Source organism: Capricornis sumatraensis, chromosome 3, assembly GCF_032405125.1.
Source record: "Capricornis sumatraensis isolate serow.1 chromosome 3, serow.2, whole genome shotgun sequence".
NCBI lineage: Eukaryota > Metazoa > Chordata > Mammalia > Artiodactyla > Bovidae > Capricornis > Capricornis sumatraensis.
The window spans coordinates 24,821,322-24,847,732 of NC_091071.1; the positions used below are offsets into that span (position 1 = coordinate 24,821,322).

At 43.1% G+C, this 26,411-nt stretch overlaps 1 protein-coding gene across 1 annotated transcript in view; it reads right to left on the minus strand.

Annotated features, from left to right (window-relative positions):
- The window catches only part of IQCK (IQ motif containing K), a 148,963-nt gene that overhangs the window by 109,201 nt on the left and 13,351 nt on the right, over nucleotides 1-26,411 (minus strand). The window contains exons 2-4 of the mRNA XM_068969389.1: nucleotides 23,338-23,402; nucleotides 20,597-20,726; nucleotides 19,734-19,831 (exon numbers count right to left, since the gene is read on the minus strand). Coding sequence (XP_068825490.1) covers nucleotides 19,734-19,831; nucleotides 20,597-20,726; nucleotides 23,338-23,402 — 293 coding nt within the window. The remainder of the gene's footprint in view (nucleotides 1-19,733; nucleotides 19,832-20,596; nucleotides 20,727-23,337; nucleotides 23,403-26,411) is intronic.

The following is a 26,411-nucleotide window of genomic DNA, read 5'->3' on the forward strand; positions in this document are numbered from 1 at the left end:
TTAGGAGTCATATGAGCTTCTCAGTCTCAAGTTTCCTCAGCAACAAAATGGAACAATAAAAGCATCTGCTCAAAGTGTTACTGTGATGATTAAGTGACATCTCAATGTAAAGTAATGTCTGGCATTTAAGAAATATTCTATCAGTGACTGGGGGTTTCCTAGGTGGCTCAGTAGTGAAGAATACACCTGCCAATGATGGAGACAGACTCGGGTTTGGTCCCTGGATTAGAAGATCCCCTGGAGAAAGAAATGTCAACTCACTCCAGTATTCTTGTTTGGGAAATCCCATGGACAGAGTAGACTGTTGGGCTATAGTCCATGGGGTCACAAAGAGTCAGACATGACTGAGCACACACATGCACACACATGAGCACACTCATGTACACTATCAGTAACTGCCATCAATCACTATTGATTAATCACATAAAAGGACATTGTTTGGTAACAATAAGTCATTATGAAACAGCCCTTAACTTGGAGCCAAATTTCCTATTTAGGTTCTAAATTCCAAAATGTGAAATTGAGATCTGCTGTCTGAGCCTATTAAATGTCATGACATTCAATCAAATGTAATAAGATCAGGTTTAAAACTCAGTTTCCTCCATTCCTAGGTACCTATCAAAGAGAAATGAAAACATATGTCCACACAAAGATTTGTATGCACACGTTCATAGCAGCTTTATTTGTAATAGCCAAAAAAGTAAAAACACCAAAACAAAATCCATGCAATAAAAAGTTATTCAACAACAACAAAAAAATAAATGACATGCTACTATCTGTTACAACAAAAATGGACCTCAAAAAACACTACTGAATAGCATTGAAACATGTATAATATTATATGTGAAATAGATTGCCAGTCCAGGTTCGATGAATGATACAGGGTGCTCAGAGCTGGTGCACTGAGATGACCCTGAGGGATGGTATGGGGAGGGAGGTGGGAAGGGGGTTCAGGGTGGGGGACATATATACACCCATGGCTGATTCATGTCAATGTATGACAAAAACCACTACAATATTGTAAAGTAATTAGCCTCCAATTAAAATAAATTAATTAATTTAAAAAAAACACTACTAAGTGAAATAGACCAGATGCAAAAGACTTTATCATCTGTGATTCTATTTATGTGAAACCTCTGAAAAGGTAAATGTATAGCAATAAAGAACAGAGTAGTGGTTGCCTGAGGGCAGGAGTAGGAATGAGAAGTGATGGCAAATGATCACTTAGAGGTCTTTTTGTGACAATGAGAATGTTCTAAAATTAGGTGGTGGTGATGGTTTGCACAGTTCTGTAAATTTGCTCCACTTAAAATGAGTGGACTTTTTTAAAGGTATGGTAAAACACACAACATAAAATTTATCATCTGAACCATTTTTTAGTGTATAATTCATTAGTGTTGAGTACATTCACATCATTGTGTAACCAATCTCCAGAATTCCTTTCATTTTGCAACTCTAGGTGTCTCATATAAGCAGAATCACACTATGTTTGTCTTTTCCTGTGACTGGCTTACTTCACTCAGGACTTTGCAGATGGTGCAGTGGTAAAGAATCCACCAGCCAATGCAGGAGATGCAAGGGACGTGAGTTTGATTCCTGGGTCAGGACGATCCTCTGGAGTAGGAAATGGCAACCCGTTCCAGTATTCTTGCCTGGAAAATTCCAGGGACAGAGGAGCCGGGGGGGCTACAGTCCTTGGGGTTGAAAAGGGTTGGATTTGACTGAGCATTACACTGCACTATTTCACTCAGTATAATATCCTCAGGTTTCATTCATGTAGTAACATGTGACAGAATTTCCTTTTCATTTAAGACTGAATTATATTACATTGTAAGGATGAATATTTTGTTTATCCATTCATCTATGATGGACACCTATGGAAACAGTGGATTTTATGGTATGTAAATTGTACTTCAATAAAGCTGTTCCAAAAAGTTTTATTTATATCAGTTCAGTTCAGTTCAGTTGCTCAGTTGTGCCTGACTCTTTGTGACCCCATGGACTGCAACATGCCAGGCTTTCCTGTCCATCACCACCTCCTGGAGCTTGCTCAAACTCATGTCCATTGAATCAGTGATGCCATCCAACCATCTCATCCTCTTTCATCCCCTCTCCTCCTGCCCTGACGCTTTCCCAGCATCGGGGTCTTTTCTAATGACTCAGTTTTTCGCATCAGGTGGCCAAAGTATTGGAGTTTCAGCTTCAGCATCAGTCCCTCCAATGAATATTCAGGACTGACTTCCTTTAGGATTGACTGGATCTCCTTGCAGTCCAAGGGACTTCTTGAGTCTTCAAGACTTCAAGAGTCTTCTCCAACACCACAGTTCAAAAGCATCAATTCTTCAGCTCTCAGTTTTCTTTACTTATATGTTATCCTGTTGAAGCATCTTGAGGTCAATTTCATTTCTTCATATTTCAAACAATGCTGCATTTAATATCCTTCCTCAGAACTCTTTGTATACAACTAACGAGAGTTTTTGTAACAGCATACAACCTTAGAAGAGAAGTGTCTAGGCCAAAGAGTACATTTATTTTCTGTTTTATTAGGTTCTGCTGGCTTTCTCTCCAGAAGCGGGGCATACCAGTTATGCATTGGTACATGAAAGTTCTCTCTGCTCCAGGTTCATCCATTGCTTATATTGCTAAACATTTATATTTTTGCTAATCTATGAGGCATGATGAGCTTCCCTGGTAACTCAGTGGCAAAAAGAATCCACCTGCCAATGCAGGAGACTCGGGTCTACTAGACCCTAGCGTCAGGAAGATCTCCTGGAGTAGGAGATGGCGACCCACTCCAGTATTCTTGCCTGGGAAATCCCATAGACAGAGGAGCTGAGCAGGCTACAGTTCATGGGGTCACAACGAGTCAGATGAGACTAAACAACACTGAGACATGATCTCGCTGTGGTTTCACTTTAATTTCCTTCAACATTAGTGAGACTGAGCATCTTTTGATTTGCTATTGGCTCTCTGGGTCTCCTTTTTTGTGAACTTCCTGATCTTATCCTTGTTTATCTTTCTATTTCATAATTCTAGTGTGTTGTTCTCTTTTTTCTTATTGATTTATAGGAATTCCTTAAAGCCTGGATACTAACCTGTTGTCTGTGTTGCAAGTAGGTAGCAAACACTAAGAGATAAGAGTCAGTAAGAGCAGAGATCAATACGAGATGGGAAGTGGATAGCCTGACGTCAGAGCCAGTTCAATACCCATTGCTGTTATTCTCCATGTACTTCCCCCAGGGCCCAAGAATAATCATGACGATATCAAGTTATTTACTGATCACTTGCTATGTGCCAGGTATTAGGCACATTCAGTTCAGTCAGTTCAGTCGCTCTGTCGTGTCCGACTCTTTGCAACCCCAAGAATCGCAGCACGCCAGGCCTCCCTGTCCATCTCCAACTCCTGGAGTTCACTCAGACTCACGTCCATCGAGTCAGTGATGCCATCCAGCCATCTCATCCTCTGTCGTCCCCTTCTCCTCCTGCCCCCAATCCCTCCCAGCATCAGAGTCTTTTCCAATGAGTCAACTCTTCTCATGAGGTGGCCAAAGTACTGGAGTTTCAGCTTTAGCATCATTCCTTCCAAAGAAATCCCAGGGCTGATCTCCTTCAAAATGGACTGGTTGGATCTCCTTGCAGTCCAAGGGACTCTCAAGAGTCTTCTCCAACACCACAGTTCAAAAGCATCAATTCTTTGGTACTCAGCCTTCTTCACAGTGCAACTCTCACATCCATTCATGACCACTGGGAAAACCATAGCCTTGACTAGATGGACCTTAGTCGGCAAAGTAATGTCTCTGCTTTTCAATATACTATCTAGGTTGGTCATAACTTTTCTTCCAAGGAGTAAGCGTCTTTTAATTCCATGGCTGCAGTCTCCATCTGCAGTGATTTTGGAGCCCAAAAAAATAAAGTCTGACACTGTTTCCACTGTTTCCCCATCTATTTCCCATGAAGTGATGGGACCAGATGCCATGATCTTCGTTTTCTGAATGTTGAGCTTTAAGCCAACTTTTTCACTCTCCTCTTTCACTTTCATCAAGAGGCTTTTGAGTTCCTCTTCACTTTCTGCCATAAGGGTGGTGTCATCTGCATATCTGAGGTTACTGATATTTCTCCCGGCAATCTTGATTCCAGCTTGTGTTTCTTCCAGTCCAGCATTTCTCATGACGTACTCTGCATAGAAGTTAAATAAGCAGGGTGACAATATACAGCCTTGACGTACTCCTTTTCCTATTTGGAACCAGTCTGTTGTTCCATGTCCAGTTCTAACTGTTGCTTCCTGACCTGCATACAGATTTCTCAAGAGGCAGGTTAGGCGGTCTGGTATTCCCATCTCTTTCAGAATTTTCCACAGTTTATTGTGATCCACACAGTCAAAGGCTTTGACATAGTCAATAAAGCAGAAATAGATGTTTTTCTGGAGCTCTCTTGCTTTTTCCATGATCTAACAGATGTTGGCAATTTGATCTCTGGTTCCTCTGCCTTTTCTAAAACCAGCTTGAACATCAGGAAGTTCACGGTTCATGTACTGCTAAAGCCTGGCTTGGAGAATTTTGAGCATTACTCTAGCACGTGAGATGAGTGCAATTGTGCGGTAGTTTGAGCATATTAGCCACATTAATATGTACTAAATATGTAAGTATGAATTTATATGAATTTTTTAAAGCCCACAAAGATATTTAACACTAACAGGGCTAGAATTATGACTGATGCAAGGTTTCTGTTTGTTTGCTTTTCTTATTGGTAGTTTCTAATTTTTCTATACAGAGCAAGTATCGCTTGCACAATAACCATTCCCTTCTTTTTTCTTTTTAAAAAAGGGAAAGGCTTAGAGTCCTTCAAAGGAGTTGGGTTTCAAAGCAAGAACAAATTCCAAATCCAAAGAGCAGGTGAGGCAAGCTCAGGGCTTGAATCCAGACCAAGCTGATGTAGTCCAGTCTGGTGGGAGGGCAGGAGCCCCAGGAGCACTGCAAACAGCCTGGGGGTAGGGGAGGGTGTACTTGAGCCTCCATCATTTGGGTCAAGAGTCGACTTCCTGGAGTGGTTAAGGGCTAAGCCTTAGAGTCAGAAGGACAGATTAGCATCCTGGATCTGCCTCTAACTAGCTCAGCAACCTTGTGTGTGTAAGTGAATTTTGTTCTTTCTAGTCTGCAGTTTCCACATTTATAAAATGATAAAGAATACCACCTACAGCAGAAGACTGTTCTTAAAAATCAGTAAGACCTTGTAAAGTTGAGCATCACAGAGCCTGGCATAAAGGGGACATCCTAAAGGGAAGTAGTTATATTCCTAAGGGTGTAGTCTGGTCAGAGGGTGGGGTTCAGTGTGTCCCGATGGGCCCAAGGCAGGGGGATAGTAAATAGAGAAGAAATGCAGACCAGGAACTCATAGGAGAAGCTAAGGGTACAAACCGGAGATCACCAGTTGTTGAGATCCAGCTCACAAATGTGCTCTGTTTGGCATGCTGTGCCTAATCTTTTTGAAAACTGTCAACAGTTTTATTAAAAATTGATCAGGAAGGTTCATGGCAAAGTCTGAATTGGGGGCTTCTATTGAAAACTCAGGAGATATGGCCACACTGACCCCACAGTCAGCATGGAAACAATCAGTAGGCAATGAGAAATGGGGCAGCCACCCCTGTGATGGGTGAGCTTCTGTGGTGAACACAGTCCCAACCACTCCCTGGTGTCCCCATGCCTGTTTCAATATCTATCTGGCCCTGCAGCCCTTTGAATGTTTTTCCCTTAAGATAAATTGTGTTGATGCACTGGGTACAGTAGGTTGAATAATTACCCCACAAAGATGTCCATGTCCTAATCCCCCAAAGCCTTACATGGCAAAAGAACTTTGCAGATGTGATTAAATTAAGGCTCTTGAGAGGGGGAGCTTATCCAGGTGGGATCAATGTAATCACAAGAGTTTTTGTAAGGGAGGAGAGAGGGTGAGTCACACCAGGAGATATGAAGATGGGGGCAGACGTACGAATGATACTATCGCAGGCTTTGAAAATAGATGAAGGCCACAAGCCTAGGAATGCGGCGGCCTCTAGAAGCGAAAAAGGTACAGAAACAGATCCTCCCCGAGGCCCTCTAGAAGGAACACAGTCCTGCAGACCCAGTTTAGATTTCTGAACCAGAGACACTCGATGCTCTGTGATTATGAGTCCTGCATACAAAAAAAAAAAAAAAGTCTCCTGAAGCCTAAATATTTTCAGATATCTCACTGGATGCTTATCAGGTAAAAAACTTTTTACAGTGATCTGAATCTGGAACTTAGCTCCATTTAATTTGTAAACACCAAGATTTTCTGCATGGTTTTAATAATAAACATTGATTTTTTCCCCAGAAAAGCAACTACTATATATATTAAGAGAAAATTGTACTTTTTAAAAAATTCAGAACCTGATTTTCTCACCATTTCAGAAAATCATATCACCAGGGAAAACATCACATTATTTGAGTGACTGATAGAACACACGTGATTCTGCTTTCTGTAGCTGTTGTGCTCATGGTGATTCTCTGACCATCTCCAGTATCTTCTGGTGTTCATTTCAGTTCAGTTGCTCAGTTGTGTCAGACTCTTTGCGACCCCATGAACTGTAGCACGCCAGGCTTCCCTGTCCTTCACCAATTCCTAGAGTTTACTCAAACTCATTTCCATCGAGTCAGTGATGCTATCCAACCATCTCATCCTCTGTGATCCCCTTCTCCTCCCGCCTTCGATCTTTCCCAGCCTCGGGGTCTTTTCCAATGTGTCAGTTCTTTCCATCAGGTGGCCAAAGCATTGGGGTTTCAGCTTCAGCATCAGTCCTTCCAATGAATATTCAGGACTGATTTCCTTTAGGATGGAGTGGTTGGATCTCCTTGCAGTCCAAAGGACTCTCAAGAGTTTTCTCCAACACCACAGCTCAAAACCATCAATTCTTCAGTGCTCAGCTTTCTTTATAGTCCAACTTTCACATCCATACATGACTACTGGAAAAACCATAGCTTTGACTAGACAGACCTTTGTTGGTTGTGTAGTTTATTTTAATCTTTATTTATATGTTTGGGCTTCTCTGATGGCTCAGTGGTAAAGAATCCCCTGCCAATGCAAGAGAAGCAGGTTCAATCCCTGCATGGGGAAAATCCCCTGGAGAAGGAAATGGCAACGCACTTGAGTATTCTTGCCTGGGAAATCCCATGGACCTGGCAGGCTACAATCCATGGGGTCACAAAAGAGTTGGTCATGACGTAGCAACTAAACAACAGCAAGCTTATTTATTTGGCTGTGCCAGGTCTTAGTTGTGGCATGAGAGACCTTTGATCTGCATTATGGTGTGGAGGATATTTTACTGTGGCAGGTGGGATCTAGTTCCCTGATACAGGGATCAAACCCAGGCCCCCTGCATTGGAAGCACAATCTTAGCCACAGGACCACCAGGAAAGTCCCTTTTCTAGTATAGTTTTATTTGAGCTTTAAAAAAGGAAATACATGTTACCTATATGACAAATAATTTTTTTATTTCTCCCTTATATTATAGTCCACGATAATTAAATGACCACTATATATACGTTTGAGTTTATTGTATGAATAGATCATGATGACAATGGCCCCTAACTGATCGTGCCTCCTGGGACCACGCCCCTTAGCAATGTGACTTTGCTACTTCTACATGGAGTCCGTTTCTCACCCACTTCTGAGTTGCTTTGTGAGTTGCTGGCCTTGTGAGCTGTTTTGACCAATGGAATGCGGTGGAAGTGATATTATTGGAGTTTCAGAGCCCAGGCCTTAGGCTTTAGCCTTTGTCCTCTTAGGAGGTGGCCCTGAAACCAGCAGGCTGTGAAGCAGCTGGTCTGGCCTCCTCGAGGATGAGAGCCATGTGGAGGGGAGCTGAAAAGTCGCAGCCAAGGGCCAGCAGAGAGGCCCCAGATAGGTGAGTGAGGGCAGCCTGGACCTCCTAGCACAGCCCCAACACCAGCTGAGAGCAGCCACATGAGGGAGCTGAGGTGAGACCAACAGAGGAACTGCCCAGTCAGCCCACAGATATAATAAATCATTGTTTGTTTTTTAACCTATGGGGTTTCCAGGTAGTTTATGGTCAGTAATACATCAATCAGGTAATTGACAAATAAGCAGTATTACTAAGCATTTCATTTCAGAATAGTAAGGAGAGCACCATGAAATATGATGACAAGGGGACAGGGGCCCCAACAAGGCTGATTTCCCATGAGGATTTTCCATGTTCTTAAAGTAAAACCCACACTCTTCACTGGCCTATATGATAAGGCTGCTACAGAGCATGAGGTGTCCAAAAGATTAGTTTGTACAAATAGCTGGTGGAAGCATATCTGTGGGCCAACAATAGATATTGTACAGTCACTTTCTGAACTTAGATAATAGTATCCAAATCTGTTAGCCAATAAGTGAAAAATCACATGTAAGCTGGGGGAGAGATGACACGTTTGGAGCCTTTGCTCCCCTATATTATATTCCAGTATTGCCATGGCAAGGTAGCTCTGTAGCAGCCTTATCATATAGGCCAGTGAAGAGTGTGGGTTTTAACTCTTCGCATGAGGGGGCCAAAGTAAACATTAAAACAAGCTGAAACTCAGTCTGATTTTTTACTTTAGACACCTCATGCAAAGAATTGACTCATTGGAAAAGACTCTGATGCTGGGAGGGATTAGGGGCAGGAGGAGAAGGGGAAGACAGAGGATGAGATGGCTGGATGGCATCACTGACTCGATGGATGTGAGTCTGAGTGAACTCTGGGAGCTGGTGATAGACAGGGAGGCCTGGCGTGCTGCGATTCATGGGGTCGCAGAGTCGGACACGACAGAGCGACTGAACTGAACTGAGTCATTTCTAGTCATTATCTTTCACAGAGTATAGTTGTTTAACAACATATAAAGCCCCATTTATACAGAGGATGAAATGGTTGGATGGCATTGCCGACTCAATGGACATGAGTTTGAGCAAACCCCTAGAGATAGTGAAGGACAGGGAAGCCTGGCGTGCTGCAGTCCATGGGGTTGCAAAGAGTCAGACACCACTGAGTGACTGAAGAACAAAACCACTGCTAGTACCCAGCCAATTTCATAGCAAAGCTAAAACACTCATTGACTTTATTTACAGATGCCACTTAAGTTTTCTCTATGATCTATATATTGTCACCAGGTTTATTTAACTTTTACGTAGAGTACATCATGTGAAATGCCAGACTGGATGAATCACAAGCTAGTATCAAGACTGCCAGGAAAAATACAGTCTCAGATATGCAGATGATAACACTCTAATGGAAGAAAGTGAAGAGGAACTAAAGAGCCTCTTGATGAAGGTGAAGGAGGAGAGTGAAAAGTTGGCTTAAAACTCAACATTCAGAAAACTAAGATCATGGCATCCGGTCTCATCACTCCATCACAAATAGATAGGGAAACAATGGAAACAATGACAGACTTTATTTTCTTGGGCTCCAAAATCACTGCAGATGGTAACTGCAGCCATGAAATTAAAAGATGCTTGCCCCTTGGAAGGAAAGCTATGACAAACCTACACAGCATATTAAAAAGCAGAGATATCACTTTTCTGACAAAGGTCCCTCTAGTCAAAGCTATGCTTTTCCAGTAGTCATGTACAGATGTGAGAGTAGGACCATATACAAGGATGAGCACCAAAGAACTGATGCTTCTGAATTGTGGTGCTGGAGAAGAATCTGAGAGTCCCTTGGACTGCAGGGAGATCAAACCAGTCAGTTCTTCTTCTTCTTTTTTTTTTTTTTTACAAAACCATAACGACATAAACATTTTATTGACTTCTAACTTTTAGAATGACCTTTGGGCAAAGTATGGATGATTTCATCTTAAATGAATCAATTCTAAAGGAAATCAACACTGAATATTCATTGGAAGGACTGATGATGAAGCTCCAATGCTTTGCCCACCTGATGCGAAGAGCTGACTCACTGGAAAAGACCCTGATGCTGGGAAAGATTGAAGGCAAAAGGAGAAGAGGGCAGCAGAGGGTGAGATGGTTAGATAGCATCATTGACTCAATGGACATGAATTTAAGCAAACTTTGGGAGACAGTGAAGGACAGAGGAGCCTGGCATGTTGCAGTGCATGGGGTCACAACAGGTGGGACATGACTTAACAACTGAACAACAAAAACAACAACAACAGTGTGATCTTTTTACACATAGTTGAAAACAACTATCTGGGAAAGGATTAAAGAAATCTATTTCACTTGCTAAATTCACATCATGAAATAAGCAGGGTCTTCATCTAATGCTAAGGCTGAGATAATTGATGGAAATCATAAACTTATGGTTTAGCTCCCCCAACTATGTTCTCCAAAAGTTAAAGAATAGAGAAATATCTGCTTATTAAATAATCTGGATTTTATTTCTGAGCATTTGAAAGATTTAAACATCTAATGATGAGCAAACTATTTGGTTATGAAATCCATCAGCCTAACTGATAATATCTAAAACACTGTAGAGACTTCCCAGAGGTCCATTGGCTAAGACTCTGCACTCCCAGGGCAGGGGGGCCCGGGTTCAATCAGGAAACTAGATCCCACAAGCCACAACTAAGAGTTTGCACGCCATAACTAAAAGTTTCCGCATGCCACAGTTAAGATCTGATGCAGCCAAATAAAAATAAGTACATGTTTTTAAAAATTAAAAATTTAAATGACATATATAAAAGAATTGGGGTTATTATGAATCAAAGTCAAAATTATCAAGTTTACACACACTGTCCCAGGCAGAGTTTGTTTGCTCCCATAGGCCAGGTCCTAAACCACTGGACCATGAAGCACAGACATCCTTACTCACGTAGACACACACACAAGCGCCAGGCATGTGCGTAATTGGCCAAATGCTCTATGGCCTAGTCTTCGGGAGTCGCCTCTTCCTGTCTCTTTCTCGCCCTGTATCCCTTTCACTGTTTTACTCTCTCTGGTTTCCCATGAAGTGTCCTGGTGCTCACACGACAATCTAATCAAGGGCTCAGCCCCACGAGGTGCCTGCCCCAGGCCTGTCGAGTGCCTCAGTCTCCTTCTTCAGAGCCAGGTCATCTTTCATATTCGAACCTGGCCTCCGCTTTTGGAAACCGTTAGAGTGGCTGGCAGTGTGGTACAGGGGTCAAACTCCCAGACCCAGGAAACAGGCTGCTCAGTTTGAATCTTGGCTCTGCCACTTACTTAGTTGTGCCCTTGGTTTGTTGACTAACCCTGGTGCTGCATGGCCCTCATCTGTAAGACAGCGAGAATAGCACCCACATCAGAAGACTACTGGGAGGATTAAATGAACTTCTGCGGCTAAAGTGCTTGGAACAATGTCTGGCACAAAGTACTGGCTCTCAATGTGCTGGAAATTACTGTTCTTGAATTCCAGTCTCTTTTTCAACTCTGGCTCTCTACTGGCTATGGGGCTTCTTCAATTTTAGAGGATTTGCTCGTTACTCAGCTCTAGCTGCAGGGCACTGGACAGATCGGAGCAGCCTCCTCATGGTCTACCTCCCTCCAGGGGTGGCAAATCCAGACAGAGCAGGTACAATTAGTAAACAATTTCTTGCATGTAACAGCTACGTGCTCCTGTAACTTAATTACGATCTGAAAAGTAAACTCTGACTTTTGCACAATCAGTGGTGCAGTGGCAAAGAACACTCCTGCCAAAGCAGGAGACACAAGAGATATGGGTCTGATCTCCAGGTTGGGAAGATCCCCTGGAGGAATGCACGGCAAACCACTCCAGTAGTCTTGCTCAGAGAATTCCATGGACAGAGGAGCCTGCTGGGCTACAGTCCAAAGAGTTGCAGAGTCGGACATGACTGAAGTGACTTAGCATGCTCGCATATTCATATATTCATCTCACAAATATTTAGTGAGTCCCTATGTTTCTTCTGGGTTCCAAAATCACTGCAGATGGTGACTTCAGCCATGAAATTAAAAGATGCTTGCTCCTTGGAAGAAAAGCTATGACAAACCTAGACAGCATATTAAAAAGCAGAAACATCACTTTGCTGACAAAGGTCTGTATAGTCAAAGCTATGGTTTTTCCAGTAGTTGTGTATAGGTATGAGAATTGGACCATAAAGAAGGTTGAGTGCTGGAGAATTGATGCTTTCAAACGGTTGTGCTGAAGAAGACTGAGAGTTCCTTGGACAGTGAGGAAACCAAATCAGTTAATCCTAAAGGAAATCAACCCTGAATATTCATTGGAAGGACAGATGCTGAAGCTGAAGCTCTAATACTTTGGCTGATGCAAAGAGCTGACTCATTGGTAAAGACCCTGATGCTGGGAAAGAGTAAGGAGAGGAGAAGGGGGTGACAGAGAATGAGATGGTTGGATGGTATTACTGACTCAATGGACATGAGTTTGAGCAAACTCCGGGAGATAGTGAAGGACAGGGAAGCCTGAGATGCTTCAGTCCATGGGGACGCAAAGAGTCGGACATGACTTAGCGACTGAACAACAACTATGTTCCAGGCACTGCTGAAACAATATCATAGAACAAAGCAGAAAATAAGGAAAGCAAGAAGAAATAACTAGAACTCAGCATTTTAAGGGCAAAACACAAATCAGCAATTACGTGTAAGCTGCTGTTTCAAGATATAATTTGAATGGCCCTAATAAACAATGAATTATGCTGCTGTGTGAGTCATTTGGAGGCAAGTTCAATTGTAGGTGACAGATAAGAATGCTCTGGTTATGTAATTCTGGCTGGAGGCTGGTTATCATTCAGTTTAAGCATCTATTCCCAACGACAGGATGCGAAGAACAGCTGAATGGAGAAAATGCAAATCTGTTGTGCGTATCTGGATAAGCGGAGCGCCACTGGGGTCTGACAAATGCTGAGATGGCAACAATGTGATTTTCAAGCCTGCGAAAATAACCCACAAAAGACTAGGTGACATGGGGGTGGGGAGGGGAGGGAATTAAATTTAATTAAGAAATTCTAAAATCTTGAATCAAGAAATGAAAGAAGTAACAACCATTCACCCATCTTGCCTATCTGAGATACCAAGCTTCCAGATAAAGACTGCAGGAAGGTGGGGTAGGAAATTGACATTCAATAGTGCCATGACCTGGATGAATATGGATAGTCAGGACTGAATTGCTGACATTCGTTTGACCAGCTTTTTCTGTTTCTAGACCCTTCAGCAGATCAACTTCTCAAGTTAATTAAAAGAGGGATCTGATCATTGTAGTTTTTTCTGGTTCAGTCAGGGCAACTGGTCTGCACCAGCATACCAGGAGGATGAGGCAGGATCAAAGTTTCCCAGATTTGAATTCACTAGGCCTGTGTCTCACAAACAAGCATTTCTGCCAGAGCAATATAAAGAAAACCTTACAATTCTGTCTTTGTTTGGTTGAGAGGTGAGAAGCCCCCTTCCACTACCCCACCCACCAAAGGCTCCAAGTATTGGTTTAATCGCATTTTGAGGAAGGAAGGGTAAGCTGAATGCTGAACTTTTTTTTGCTGAGTAGGTCAAGCAGGCTGACATGACATGGTCATGCAGCCAGATCTGAATTGTTCAGGATCAAGGGGTCTGGAGAGGCTTGCGGGGGAGGAGGTGACTGGAGAGAACAGACATGGCTTTAGAGAGAATTAAAAAAGAATTGCATAAGAGATGCCAACAAAGCCCTCTTCCACATCCCTATGAAATTACCAGCAAAATAAACTTTCTTGAAGTCCTTGTGTAATTAGATGTTTGAGGGAAGCTGGGACCAAGTACTAAATAAGGCCTCGGGGTAGCTAAGAAATAAAAGCAAGCCCACTTAGGTAACAGGTAACGTGTATAACCCATCCTACCTGGGGAGCACCTGTAGCCCAGTAATACTAATGATCAGTCAGTTAACATTTACTGAGTTCTTCCCACATTCGTGGGACTGCTCTAAGCACTTTGTATGCACTACCTCATTTCATCAGCATGATATCCCATTGAAACTGTGCTCCACAGGGTTAACAGAAACTGGTGACTAACAAAAATTCTTGAGCTTGTCTTGAGCAGATAAGGGAACTACTTGTGAAAAGCTCCTCTGCTTAGAACCTGCTTTCACTGATCAAGCTTGCCTTAATTATTTTTGCAGATTGCATACCCTCCAAGCTTCATGTAGCCTAGATAATATATCAGAAGACTCCATCACTGCTCCCTGTAGATAACACCTCTGATGTACGAGTTGCTATAGTAACAGTGGCTTAAGCTGTTTTTCAGAAATTTGGAGTCAGTTTTTGTCCAGTTCAAGCTGACCCTAAAACTGCACCTACACAGGCGTCCAATGAATGACCTTTTGATGTCAGAGAGCCAAAATCTCTACCCTCATATCAGGCTAGCACCTCTATTTTCTGAACATGTGTCCCATGAAGAAGCATATAACTCAGATATACCTGTGTAGAACAGTGACTATCTTTTGTCTTGTTCTTGTTTAGTCACTAAGTTGTGTCTGACTCTTTCGCAACCCCAAGGACATAGCCCACCAGGCTCCTCTGTCCATAGGATTCTCTAGGCAAGAATACTAGAGTAAGTTGCTATTTCCTTCTCCAGTGGATCTTCCTGACCCAGGGATCAAACCCAAGTCTCCTGCTTGGCAGGTGGATTCTCTACCACTGAGGCACCAGGGAAGCCCAGCATGGTCTTACTAAAATTAAAAATACCATTTAACAAAGTTAGTAGGCCAAAGTATCAAAAGTCTAAACTGAAGTGAGTAGTCTGTCTGGGTTAAAATTGGCTCATGATTTACTGGCTATGATTTTAGGCAAAGGACTTAAACTGTTAATCGTGTTAGGGAAAATTAAGACTGACATTATGCATGGAAAGCACTTACATATTCCTAGCACATAGCAAGTGCCCAATGTTAGCATTAATATTATTATGGGATGGAAAATTTATTTGCAAAATGTCTACACTGTGTCAAATATCAAAGAAATAAAAATTCAATCTCCTTTTTCCTGCTTCCAGTCACCTGCCCCGTACCTCTGACCCTATACTCTTCACTGATAAATATCCCAAGTCCCTTGCCTTTGGGGAGGTGAATCTGAGACTTGTTCTCCCATCTCCATGCTTGGCTGCCTTCTGAAGAAACCCCTTCTCTGCTGTAAACATTGGCATCTTATTGTTTGCCTTGCTGTGCATCAGGCAGATGAACCTGGTTCAGTGACACCATGAGCAAGTGCTATTTTTCAGTTTACATGTAAGGATAAGATGGTGACTCGGAAAGATGAAATGACTTGCCCAAGTCTGTACAGCCAGCTAAGGTGGAGGTAAATGTCCAAACCAAGTAACCCTGACTCCAGAGATGTGTTCTGAGCCACGATGCTATAAACCAAGACCCAATTTACTTGTTAATTGCATAATTAATATATAATGAGGATTCAGTTCAGTTCAGTTCAGTCACTCAGTCGTGTCTGACTCTTCACAACCCCATGAATCACAGCACGCCAGGCCTCCTTGTCCATCATCATCTCCCGGAGTTCATTCAGACTCACGTCCATCAAGTCCGTCATGCCATCCAGCCATCTCATCCCCTGTCGTCCCATTCTCCTCCTGCCCTCAATCCCTCCCAGCATCAGAGTCTTTTCCAATGAGTCAGCTCTTCGCATGAGGTGGCCAAAGTACTGGAGCTTCAGCTTCAGCATCATTCCTTCCAAAGAAATCCCAGAGTTGATCTCCTTCAGAATGGACTGGTTGGATCTCCTTGCAGTCTAAGGGACTCTCAAGAGTCTTCTCCAACACCACAGTTCAAAAGCATCAATTCTTCGGCACTCAGCCTTCTTCATAGTCCAGCTCTCACATCCATACATGACCACAGGAAAAACCATAGCCTTGACTAGACGGACCTTAGTCAGCAAAGTAATGTCTCTGCTTTTGAATATACTATCTAGGTTGGTCATAAGCAGTAAGCGTCTTTTAATTTCATGGCAGCAATCACCATCTACAGTGATTTTGGAGCCCAACAAAATAAAGTCTGACACTGTTTCCACTGTTGCCCCATCTATTTGCCATGAAGTGATGGGACTGATGCCATGATCTTTGTTTTCTGAATGTTAAGCTTTAAGCCAACTTTTTCACTCTCCTCTTTCACTTTCATCAAGAGGCTTTTTAGCTCCTCTTCACTCTCTGCCATAAGGGTGGTATCATCTGCATATCTGAGATTATTGATATTTCTCCTGGCAATCTTGATTCCAGCTTGTGTTTCTTCCAGTCCAGCATTTCTCATGACGTACTCTGCATAGAAGTTAAATAAGCAGGGTGACAATATACAGCCTTGACGTCCTCCTTTTCCTATTTGGAACAAGTCTGTTGTTCCATGTCCAGTTCTAACTGTTTCTTCCTGCCCTGCATACAGATTTCTCAAGAGGCAGGTGAGGTGGTCTGGTATTCCCATCTCTTTGGGAATTTTCCACAGTTTATTGTGATCCACACAGTCAAAGGCTTTGACATAGTCAATAAAGCAGAAATAGATGTTTTTCTGGAACTCTCTTGCTTTTTCCATGATCCAGCGGATGTTGGCAATTTGATCTCTGGTTCCTCTGCCTTTTCTAAAACCAGCTTGAACATCAGGGAGTTCATGGTTCACGTATTGCTGAAGCCTGGCTTGGAGAATTTTGAGCATTACTTTACTAACATGTGAGATGAGTGCAATTGTGCAGTTTGAGCATTCTTTGGCATTGCCTTTCTTTGGAATTGGAATGAAAACTGACCTTTTCCAGTCCTGTGCCCACTGCTGAGTGTTCCAGATTTGCTGGCATATTGAGTGCAGCACTTTCACAGCATCATCTTTCAGGATTTGAAACAACTCAACTGGAATTCCATCACCTCTACTAGCTTTGTTCGTAGTGATGCTTTCCAAGGCCCACTTGACTTCACATTCCAAAATGTCTGGCTCTAGATAAGTGATCACATCAGCATGATTATCTGGGTCGTGAAGATCTTTTTTGTACAGTTCTTCCATGTATTCTTGCCACCTCTTCTTAATATCTTCTGCTTCTGTTAGGTCCAGACCATTTCTGTCCTTTATCGAGCCCATCTTCGCATGAAATGTTCCCTTGGTATCTCTAATTTTCTTGAAGAGATCTCTAGTCTTTCCCATTCTGTTCTTCTCTTCTATTTCTTTGCATTGATCGCTGAAGAAGGCTTTCTTATCTCTTATTGCTATTCTTTGGAACTCTGCATTCAGATGTTTATATCTTTCCTTTTCTCCTTTGCGTTTCACCTCTCTTCTTTTCACAGCTATTTGTAAGGCCTCCCCAGACAGCCATTTTGCTTTTTTGCATTTCTTTTCCATGGGGATGGTCTTGATCCCTGTCTCCTGTACAACGTCACGAACCTCATTCCATAGTTCATCAGGCACTCTATCTATCAGATCTAGGCCCTTAAATCTATTTCTCACTTCCACTGTATAATCATAAGGGATTTGATTTAGGTCATACCTGAATGGTCTAGCGGTTTTCCCTACTTTCTTCAATTTGAGTCTGAATTTGGCAATAATGAGCTCATGATCTGAGCCACAGTCAGCTCCCGGTCTTGTTTTTGTTGTCTGTATAGAGCTTCTCCATCTTTGGCTGCAAAGAATGTAATCAATCTGCCACCCACTGCTTTCTTATATTGACTAAACTCACAAAGTGGATGGAAGTCTTCTTCTTTCACTCCCACTTCATGGTGTCCCCCCCAGTGATGTGCCCAAGAGAACAGCCTTCCTAGGTAGAAGAGAGCTGAGTTTTGGTCAAGGACATAGTAGTGGAGGTACTCCCCTGATGTCCAACCATGCACTCATTTATTGAGGGCCAACTACATGTTCACCAGGGGCTACGGTTCTGGGTAGAATATACGAGGCAGTAAATAGAGACACAAAAATAAATCAGAGTATCTGTCCTCAAGGAACTTAAAATGCTGGGGAAACAGACATTTTAAAAATGAAGTGCATTTATGGATCAAGAATGTCTTAATTAAGGATGTCTTAATTTTACACAAGAAGAGAAATAGATGAACTCCTCTGAAATCTGAGGGCTGGGTTCAGTTGTTTCCAGTTTTGGAAGAGTAGGCCTGAAAGAGAAGCCACAGTACTGAGTTTGGAAAAACAAGCAGAACTTAAATATGCAGAGAATAAGAACTCAAGGATTTTTTTCCTAAAAAAAAAGAAGAAGGAGGAACATATTCACAGAAGTGTGGGACTGACAGGGACCTCCAGGTGGTTCTACCTGCTGGAATGCAGGGTATCATCCAGGAAGGAAAACACAGAGTGATGAGGCTAGAAGGAAAGAGGGGGAAAACTGTGGAGGGTCCTGAAAGACAGGCTGAGGGGTCTTGGCCTCCTTATGTGGATCCATGGTTCTCAAATGGTGTACCATGGCCCAGCAGTGTGCCCTAAACTCTTCCTTCACAGGTATGCTGCCTGGTTTCAGATCAATGCCTCATAATTCATTTCTTCTCCTATTAAAGACACAACTGTCATGGTGAGGCCTGTCAGAAGGAATGTTATGCTGAATGGATCAAGTTGTAGTGAATTAGGCTAAGGAATGAAGACAAGGAGGGGCAGTGCTAAAGCAAAATTTAGTGTTTGCTAGAGCATGTGAAAATGTTCTCTCTTCAGCATATAAAATCATCAGGACAGTATATCTCCTATTTTTACAGAGATCCCATGCTGAAGGGAACCAAGCAGATGATAATATCAACTGTGAATGCTTTAAAGACATCTGTCCAGCAGATTGGGGTTTGCATTGTAGTTATGGCCAATATTTTAAAACATTGTTTTGAATCATTTGATCTGGATCTGAATCCTAGCTCTGCTATTCACCCTTGATCACCTTTCTGAATCTCTCCATTCCTCTGTTTTCTCATCTGGAAATATGTACATGATATGAATTGGAGGAACCTCAAAGGACTGTTGAGAGAAGTAAATGAGGTCATTGATGATTAAGCCTTTAGCAGAGTTCCCAGTGGAGAAGGCAATGGCACCCCACTCCAGTACTCTTGCCTGGAAAATCCCACGGACTGCAGCCTCTGCAGTCCATGGGGTCACAGAGTCGGACACGACTGAAGTGACTTAGCAGCAGCCGCAGAGTTCCCAGCATAGAGCAAGCACTTGATCAACGTTAATTGTTGTTGTTTTATTCTCTGCGTGCAGGCCGTCCAAAATTCTAGTCCTGTGCAGCAAACACACACACCCAATGTATCCTGTCAACTGCAGCAAAGAGTATTCACTGCAGAAAAGAGTATTCACTTTGGGGTATTCATGTGGCGGGGGAGGCGCCGGAATTGGAACTTGATTCATACAGATAGCTAGCTAGCTACAGGGTGATAATGACTGGTCACCGAGGACTCGCTGTGTGCCAGGGGAAGCACGGCAAGAAGCAAGTACATTCACGGCATTTGGCATGAAGTGGAGTAGAGAGAGGCCCAAGCTGGGAAGGTCAATCCAGAGCCAGATAAGAGGGAAGGAGAGCTATAATGTGGGCTTGTCCTAACAGAAGCAGGCAACTCAAGAAACCTGGCAGATGCCAAATGCCCAGGAGAAGGGCAGGCAGGGAGGCCAAGCAAAGCAGAAAACCTCCCCATAGCCAGGCGGCCAGACAGATGGCAGTATGTGTGTCCACAGCTAGATATCCTGGCTGGAGCTGGGTAAGTGACCAAAACACAGGCTTTCTCTCCCAAAGGGATTGTTTTGAAAACAACCACCTGATGGTATAATGAGCTACCATCTGATAACAGTGAATTATTATCTAGAAATAAACAAAACAACTGACCTCAAAACACTTTTCTTTCTTTGCTTGGTGAAGCAGGCTAGCCATTCCGGGTAGCAGAACTGGAAAGATGAACATTTCCAAAAACTCTTTGGGGGAACCTAAAAAAAAAACAAAACATTCCCATCCCAAATCCCAAATGGCCCAAGTTAATCTGGGAGGAACATTTGCTTCTGAACCAAAAAAAGGTACTCTCCATTAAACAACATGACCATAAATGTTGCATTTGACTCCAGACTGCTGAGTTGGGCTCTATTACTGAAGAAACTTAAAATATCCCCCTGAGTCTGGTGGGGCTGTAGACTGGGTCCCACTCGGGGTCGAGGTCACAGGCACAGCCAGGGGCCCAGCTCAGCTGGAGGGAAATACACAAGGGGAGTGTGGTGGGAACTGAGGCCACAAGGGAACAGGGCGGGGTACGAGGTTCGGATCCTCAGGGCACGGTGATGGTGGTTGCCAAGGCCCAAAGTACACCGGCTGAGGAAACAGAACAAGCCAGCAGGAGAGGGCCTGGCACCAGTGGGGAGGAGGAATGGGAACTCAGGGAGGAGGACGAGGACACCTACGTCTCTGGCTTCTGCACGCCAAGCAAGACAGCATGATATTTTCTTTCACTCTGTACATTTTCCCCCTTTGTATTTAACTTAGAACCTAGGTATGCTTGTTATTGATCATCTTTACTATTAATACATTTCAACTTTAAAGATACATCAGTGGAATAAAGGACACTTTAATTAAAACAAGAACACATTCTTTCTTATTACATGATCTCCCTGAGTTCTATCTGTCCACCCGGTCCCCACCCCATGATTTCGCAAAGTTAGAAGTCCCAAAACATAGACCTGAGATCTCACTTCCTTACGTACATGTTTTTGGGTCAACTGTTTCCTGTTTCACTTGAGAACAGGATGCTTGTGAGGCCATGGTTAAACGAGGAACTGGATAAAGGTGTTCTGCGTTGAAGCCATGGAAAACCATTTCCTCCAATGGCAACACCTGGAGTGGTGGTGCGAGAGAGAATCAATTCATATTGTTTAAATAATTGTATTTTCTTTTATAATCTAACAAAGAATAAAATTCTGTGTCAGACTTTAGAGGGGGCATACTGAGCACTAATCTTTCTTTCTCTTCTCTCCCAAGACACCTATAAATAACAATCAAGAAATAAACCCCTAACAAAGAACACAAAAGCAGAAACATCACTTTGCTGACAAAGGTCCATCTAGTCAAAGCTATGGTTTTTCCAGTAGTCACGTATGGATATGAGAGCTGGACCATAAAGAAGGCTGAGTGCCGAAGAATTGATGCTTTCAAATCGTGGTGCTGTAGAAGTCTCCTGAGAGTCCCTTGGACTGCAAGATCAAACCAGTCAATCCTAAAAGAAATCAATCTAAATCTTCATTGGAAGAACTGATGCTGAAGCTGAAGCTCCAATACTTTGGCCACCTGATGCGAAGAATTGACTCATTGGGAAAGACCTTGATGCTGGGAAAGACTGAAGGCTGGAGGAGAAAGGGGTGACAGAGAATGAGATGGTTGGATGGCATCACCGACCCAATGAACATGAGTTTGATCAAACTCTGGAAGATGGTGAAGAACAGAGGAGCCTGGTGTGGTGCACTCCATGGGGTCGCCAAGAGTCAGATGTGACTTAGTAACTAAACAACAAGAAAGAATAGAAGGGCTGTCAGTGGGTGAGAGATCTTCAAACATTTCCAAAAGAAGCAGGATAAAGCCTGTTGTCAGATAATGGAGAGGAGTGGCAGCTCAGAATCCACAGGAGGAAACTGCCCTCAGAAGGCAAGAGTCCATGTTCCCACCAGAATGCTCAGTGGCTTCAGTGCTCCGAAATTCAACTCCACAGAGTGTGGAGATGAGCAAGGAAATAATATACAGGTGAGGTTACGTGAAAATCCGGCTGGGGTTCCCTTGGCTTGCCCCTCTGTCACCCCTCCCCCTGCCCCCGTCAGCATACATAACGCTACATTCACAGCAGCCCATTCTATCTTGCTCTCCCTCCTTTCCAATGAATCTTTTGTAAACAATTTAAACAAACAGCCTGGGAAAGAGTATAACTACTCAGGGTGCCAGGTCGTCTGTCATAAGATTAAAAAAAACCACAAACCTCAACATTGATTTGGAGGTTCCCAGCTCAGTCCCCAAATAGGGACTCCCTGCCTGCCAACCCTGAAGAAAAGTTGTCCAGAAGACAATCACCCACCATGAGCTCCCAGCCAGTGTTTCTATTCATAGAAGTGACCCATCCAGAAAACGAACCTACAGGTATGGCAGGAAAAAAAAGAAAATGAAAACCCCGCCTCTTTGTAGAAAAATCCAAGGCCTGCATTTTAAATTTTGAATAAAAAAATCAGAACTTTCTACATAGGTGAGGAACATCAACAGCATAAAAGACAAAGATCAAGATCTGTAAAGAATAATTGACCCTGAAGAGGCACAAATATATCAGGGAAGAGAACTGCAATTAGTATTTGCAGAGAAACTTGAAAAAGCACTGCATCCATAAAGCAAGAACAGGATGCTAGGAAAAAGGAAAAATCACAGGCCATGCAAGTTCTTAGACACAGAATCTCTAACAGGGGCAGCTATAGTGAGATACTGTAAGTCTGCTGCTGCTGCTAAGTCACTTCAGTCATGTCCAACTTTGTGTGACCCCATAGATGGCAGCCCACAGGCTCCCCTGTCCCTGGGATTCTCCGGGCAAGAACACTGGAGTGGGTTGCCATCTCCTTCTCCAATGCATGAAAGTGAAAAATGAAAGTGAAGTCGCTCAGTCGTGTCCGACCCTTAGTGACCCCATGGACAGCAGCCTACTAGGCTCCTCCGTCCATGGGATTTTCCAAGAGACTAGGTTTTGGACCCATTCCAGTGACACTGCTCATCCTTCGTAGCCTTACCTTTTTATTTTAAACTCCATGAAGACCTATTTTATTCCCAAGAATATTGCCTTAAGTAAGTGTTAGTCGCTCAGTCGTGCCGACTCTTTGTGACCCCATGGACTGCAGCCCACGAAGCTCCTCTGTCCATGAGATTTTCCAGGAAAGGATACTGGAGTGGGTTGCCATTTCCTTCTCCAGGAGATCTTCCTAACCCAGAGATCGAACCCAGGTTTCCTGCACTGTAGGCAGATTCTTTACCAACTGAGCTACAAGGGAAGCATCAATATTGCCTTAGGGCCTCCCTTTCTGATGCTTTGTCCTTGGCCCTCTCTTTTCCTTAGTACAATTTTAGCCCACCCAGCTATGCAAAAAGAAATCTGCTCCATCTGCAAAACTGTCCCCAACATGGAAGTGACACTGAACTCACTGGAAAGGTCTTCCTCACCTAGGATTTCATTTGAGCCCTACAAAGGCCCTGTGAGTCAGTCAAGGATGACCTGCTCCATTTAACGGATGCAGAAACTGAGACTCAGAGTGGTTGTGTGATGCCCTTTAAGCAGCAGAGGTGGGACTGGCCACTTCTGGTTCTGGTTCCAGGGCCTTTCCTTTCCCCACTTCCCGATTCATGACACTGTCTGATGCTCACCAGTTGTCAAAGCTGTTCTCCAGTTAGAACCTTTCAGTTAGGTTGGGGCCCGGGTGATACTCACAGTAACCACAGCGTCTTGTTTGACTTTATATCCTTCAGGAAAGGGAGGAAGCTCAGCTTCATACTCTGTGGGGAGTGGAGGAAAAAAAAAAAAGACCCTCAATTCCACACTTCATTAAAGCTTGATGTAATTCCGTTTCCTCTGAATAAAATATTCTTAAATTTTATTTTGGCTAGTGGTTTACAAAAGTGAAAAAACAACAAACAGCGTGTTCATTTAAATGGGTGAAGGATGATTCTTCTCTTGCATGAAAGAGTCTAGGCTTTATATGAGTTTGAAACTCTTCCTAAGCATGTAGATTTAGATTTTGCCCCCCAAATTATGCTAATGACAAGGGATAAAAGAGGAAGAAAATGAAGAGCATGGCTCAGGGAAGACACCAACGGCATACAGGAAGGAGAGGGGAGAAAAGGAAGAAGAGAATGCTGTGTATAGGAGGGCAGAATAAAAGAGACAGAGGCAAGATGAGCCATCTCAGGCATTTCTGGGGATGGGCGTGAAGTTAAGATTGCCAGATTGGGGCACACAGCTAGAAAAGCAATCCCATAAACCCTTGCTAGTCAAAGCATTGCCCACAGACCAGCAGCATCGGCATTCCTGGGGAGTTAGAAACACAGCTAAGGGGCTTCTCTGATGGCTCAGTGGTAAAGAATCTGCCTGCCAGGGCAGGAGACAGAGGTTCAATCCCTGATCTGGGAGGATTCCACACACCTTGAGGCAACTAAGCCCGTGTGCCACAGTTATTAAGTTTGTGCCCTAGAGTCTGCAACTGCAACTGGAGAGTAGCCCCTGCTCACTGCAAGCAGAGAAAGCCCTCGGGTAACAATGGAGACCCAGCACAGACAAAACTAAATAAATAAAAATTATATGTATAAATATTATATAAATTATACAAATATATAAATTATATGTATGCATTATATATGTGTATATTATAGTATATAAATATTATATGTATAAAATTATATAAATACTATATATGTATACATATATATATAATGAAACTAAAGTTGGAGAGGTCCTACTGTAAGCTCCATTAAGTTTCCATCTTTGCTATACATTAGAATCACCTGGTAGCTCTTTGAAAATGTCAATGTCTTGACCCAACCCCAGAAATTTTTTTTCCAATAGGTCTGACGCAAGAATCAGAAGATCAGTACTTTTAAAGTCGTCAGCTGATTGTAACATGCAGTGAGATGGAGAATGATTGCCGGGTTTCAAGACTGATCACAGTTAACCTGCTGCGGAGCTCAATGCAAAGAACATTTCGCACAAGCTCTACGACAGCTATTGCAGAAACAGAAAATGCCCATGGCTGTATTAGTTCTGCCCCTAAGGGAAAGACTGGTAAAATATTTCCAGAAAGGAGAGTGTTTCAAAGGCAATCGCATAGTTGCTTTGTAGTGATGAGGGAAAACAAAATTTCTGGGTAAAATGGAACTGATGCAGTTGTACTGAAGGCAAATTTTATTCCATCATCTAGTTCCTTATCTGGAGAAGGCAATGGCAGCCCACTCCAGCACTCTTGCCTGGAGAATCCCAGGGACAGAGGAGCCTGGTAGGCTGCAGTCCATGGGGTCGCTAAGAGTCAGATACGACTGAGAGACTTCACTCTCACTTTTCACTTTCATGCATTGGAGAAGGAAATGGCAATCCACTCCAATGTTCTTGCCTGGAGAATCCCAGGGACAGAGGAGCCTGGTGGGCTGCCGTCTATGGGGTCGCACAGAGTTGGACACGACTGAAGCGACTTAGCAGCAGCAGTTCCTTATCAAGTAGCACAGAAATTCTCAACTTTTTTTTTAACTCTTAGGTATCAGATTGGGAACAAGTACGTCAGGATGCAGGTTATAAGCAATTTAATAGGTTTCTAGTGCTGTGTAACAAACTACCACAAACTTAGCAACTTTAAATAATGCAGATTTATTATCTCACACTTCCCGAGGGTCAGGGTTTCATCAGGTTGAAATCAAGGTGTGAGCCATGACTGTGATCTCATCTGACAGCTGGAGTCCTCTTCCAAGTTCACTGACGGTTGGTGGGATTCATTTTCTTGTGGATATAGGTCTGAAGTCCCCGTTTTCTTTTGGGTTGTTATGAAAACTGCTCTCAACTTCTAGAGGCTTGCTACCCTCAGATCCTTGCCACAATAGCTCACTCATGGTTATTTGCTTCTTCAAAGCAAACAGGAGTCTCTTCTGCTTGAATCTGACTTCTTTTAAGGACTCACCTGATTAAGCCAGGCCCGCCTACAATAATCTCCCCAATTTAGAGTCAACTGAGGGAATTCCCGGGTGGTTCAGGGGTGAGGGCTCTGAGCTTCTAGTGCCAGGGCTCAGGGTTCAATCCCTGGCCAGGGAAACTAAGATTCCATGAGCTGCATGGTGCAGCCAAAAACAAAACTACAGATTCAGTTTAGAAAAAAAAAGATAACGTCAATAGATTATACACTTGAATTCGATCTCGAAAATCCTTTGACACCAATCCCTGGCTTAGTATCTGATTGGACAGCTGAGAGGTATGTGCATTAGGGGCAGGAATCTTGAGAATTCTGCCCACCATGGTGGCTCTAGTTCTACCACGTTAGTTTTTCCTCTTGAGCAAAAAAATGTAAATTCACTGTCGTCCTCCAACACATTGAGAATCACCAATGTGGTGTAAAAACTGTTTGTTTGGATTTAAGATACATATACATTTACAGGCTTCCTGGTAGCTCGGCTCGTAAAGAATTCGCCTGCAATGCGGGAGAGCTGGGTTCAATCCTTGGGTGGGGAAGATCCCCTGGAGGAGGGCATGGCAAACCAGCCCAGTATTCTTGCCTGGAGAATCCCCATGGACAGAGGAGCCTGGCTGGCTTCAGTCCGTGGGGTCACAAAGAGACCCCATGGCTGAGTGACAAAGCACAGCATAGCATACATTTATAGCTTTGATTACAAAAGCAATACATGCTTGTCAGAAAAATTCCAAATAACACAGAGATGTATTATCACACCTAATCCCATTACAGCTCATAACTATTGTTGGAATTGGCATAGATTCATCCAAGTCTTTTTCAATGCATTTACTAACCTTTG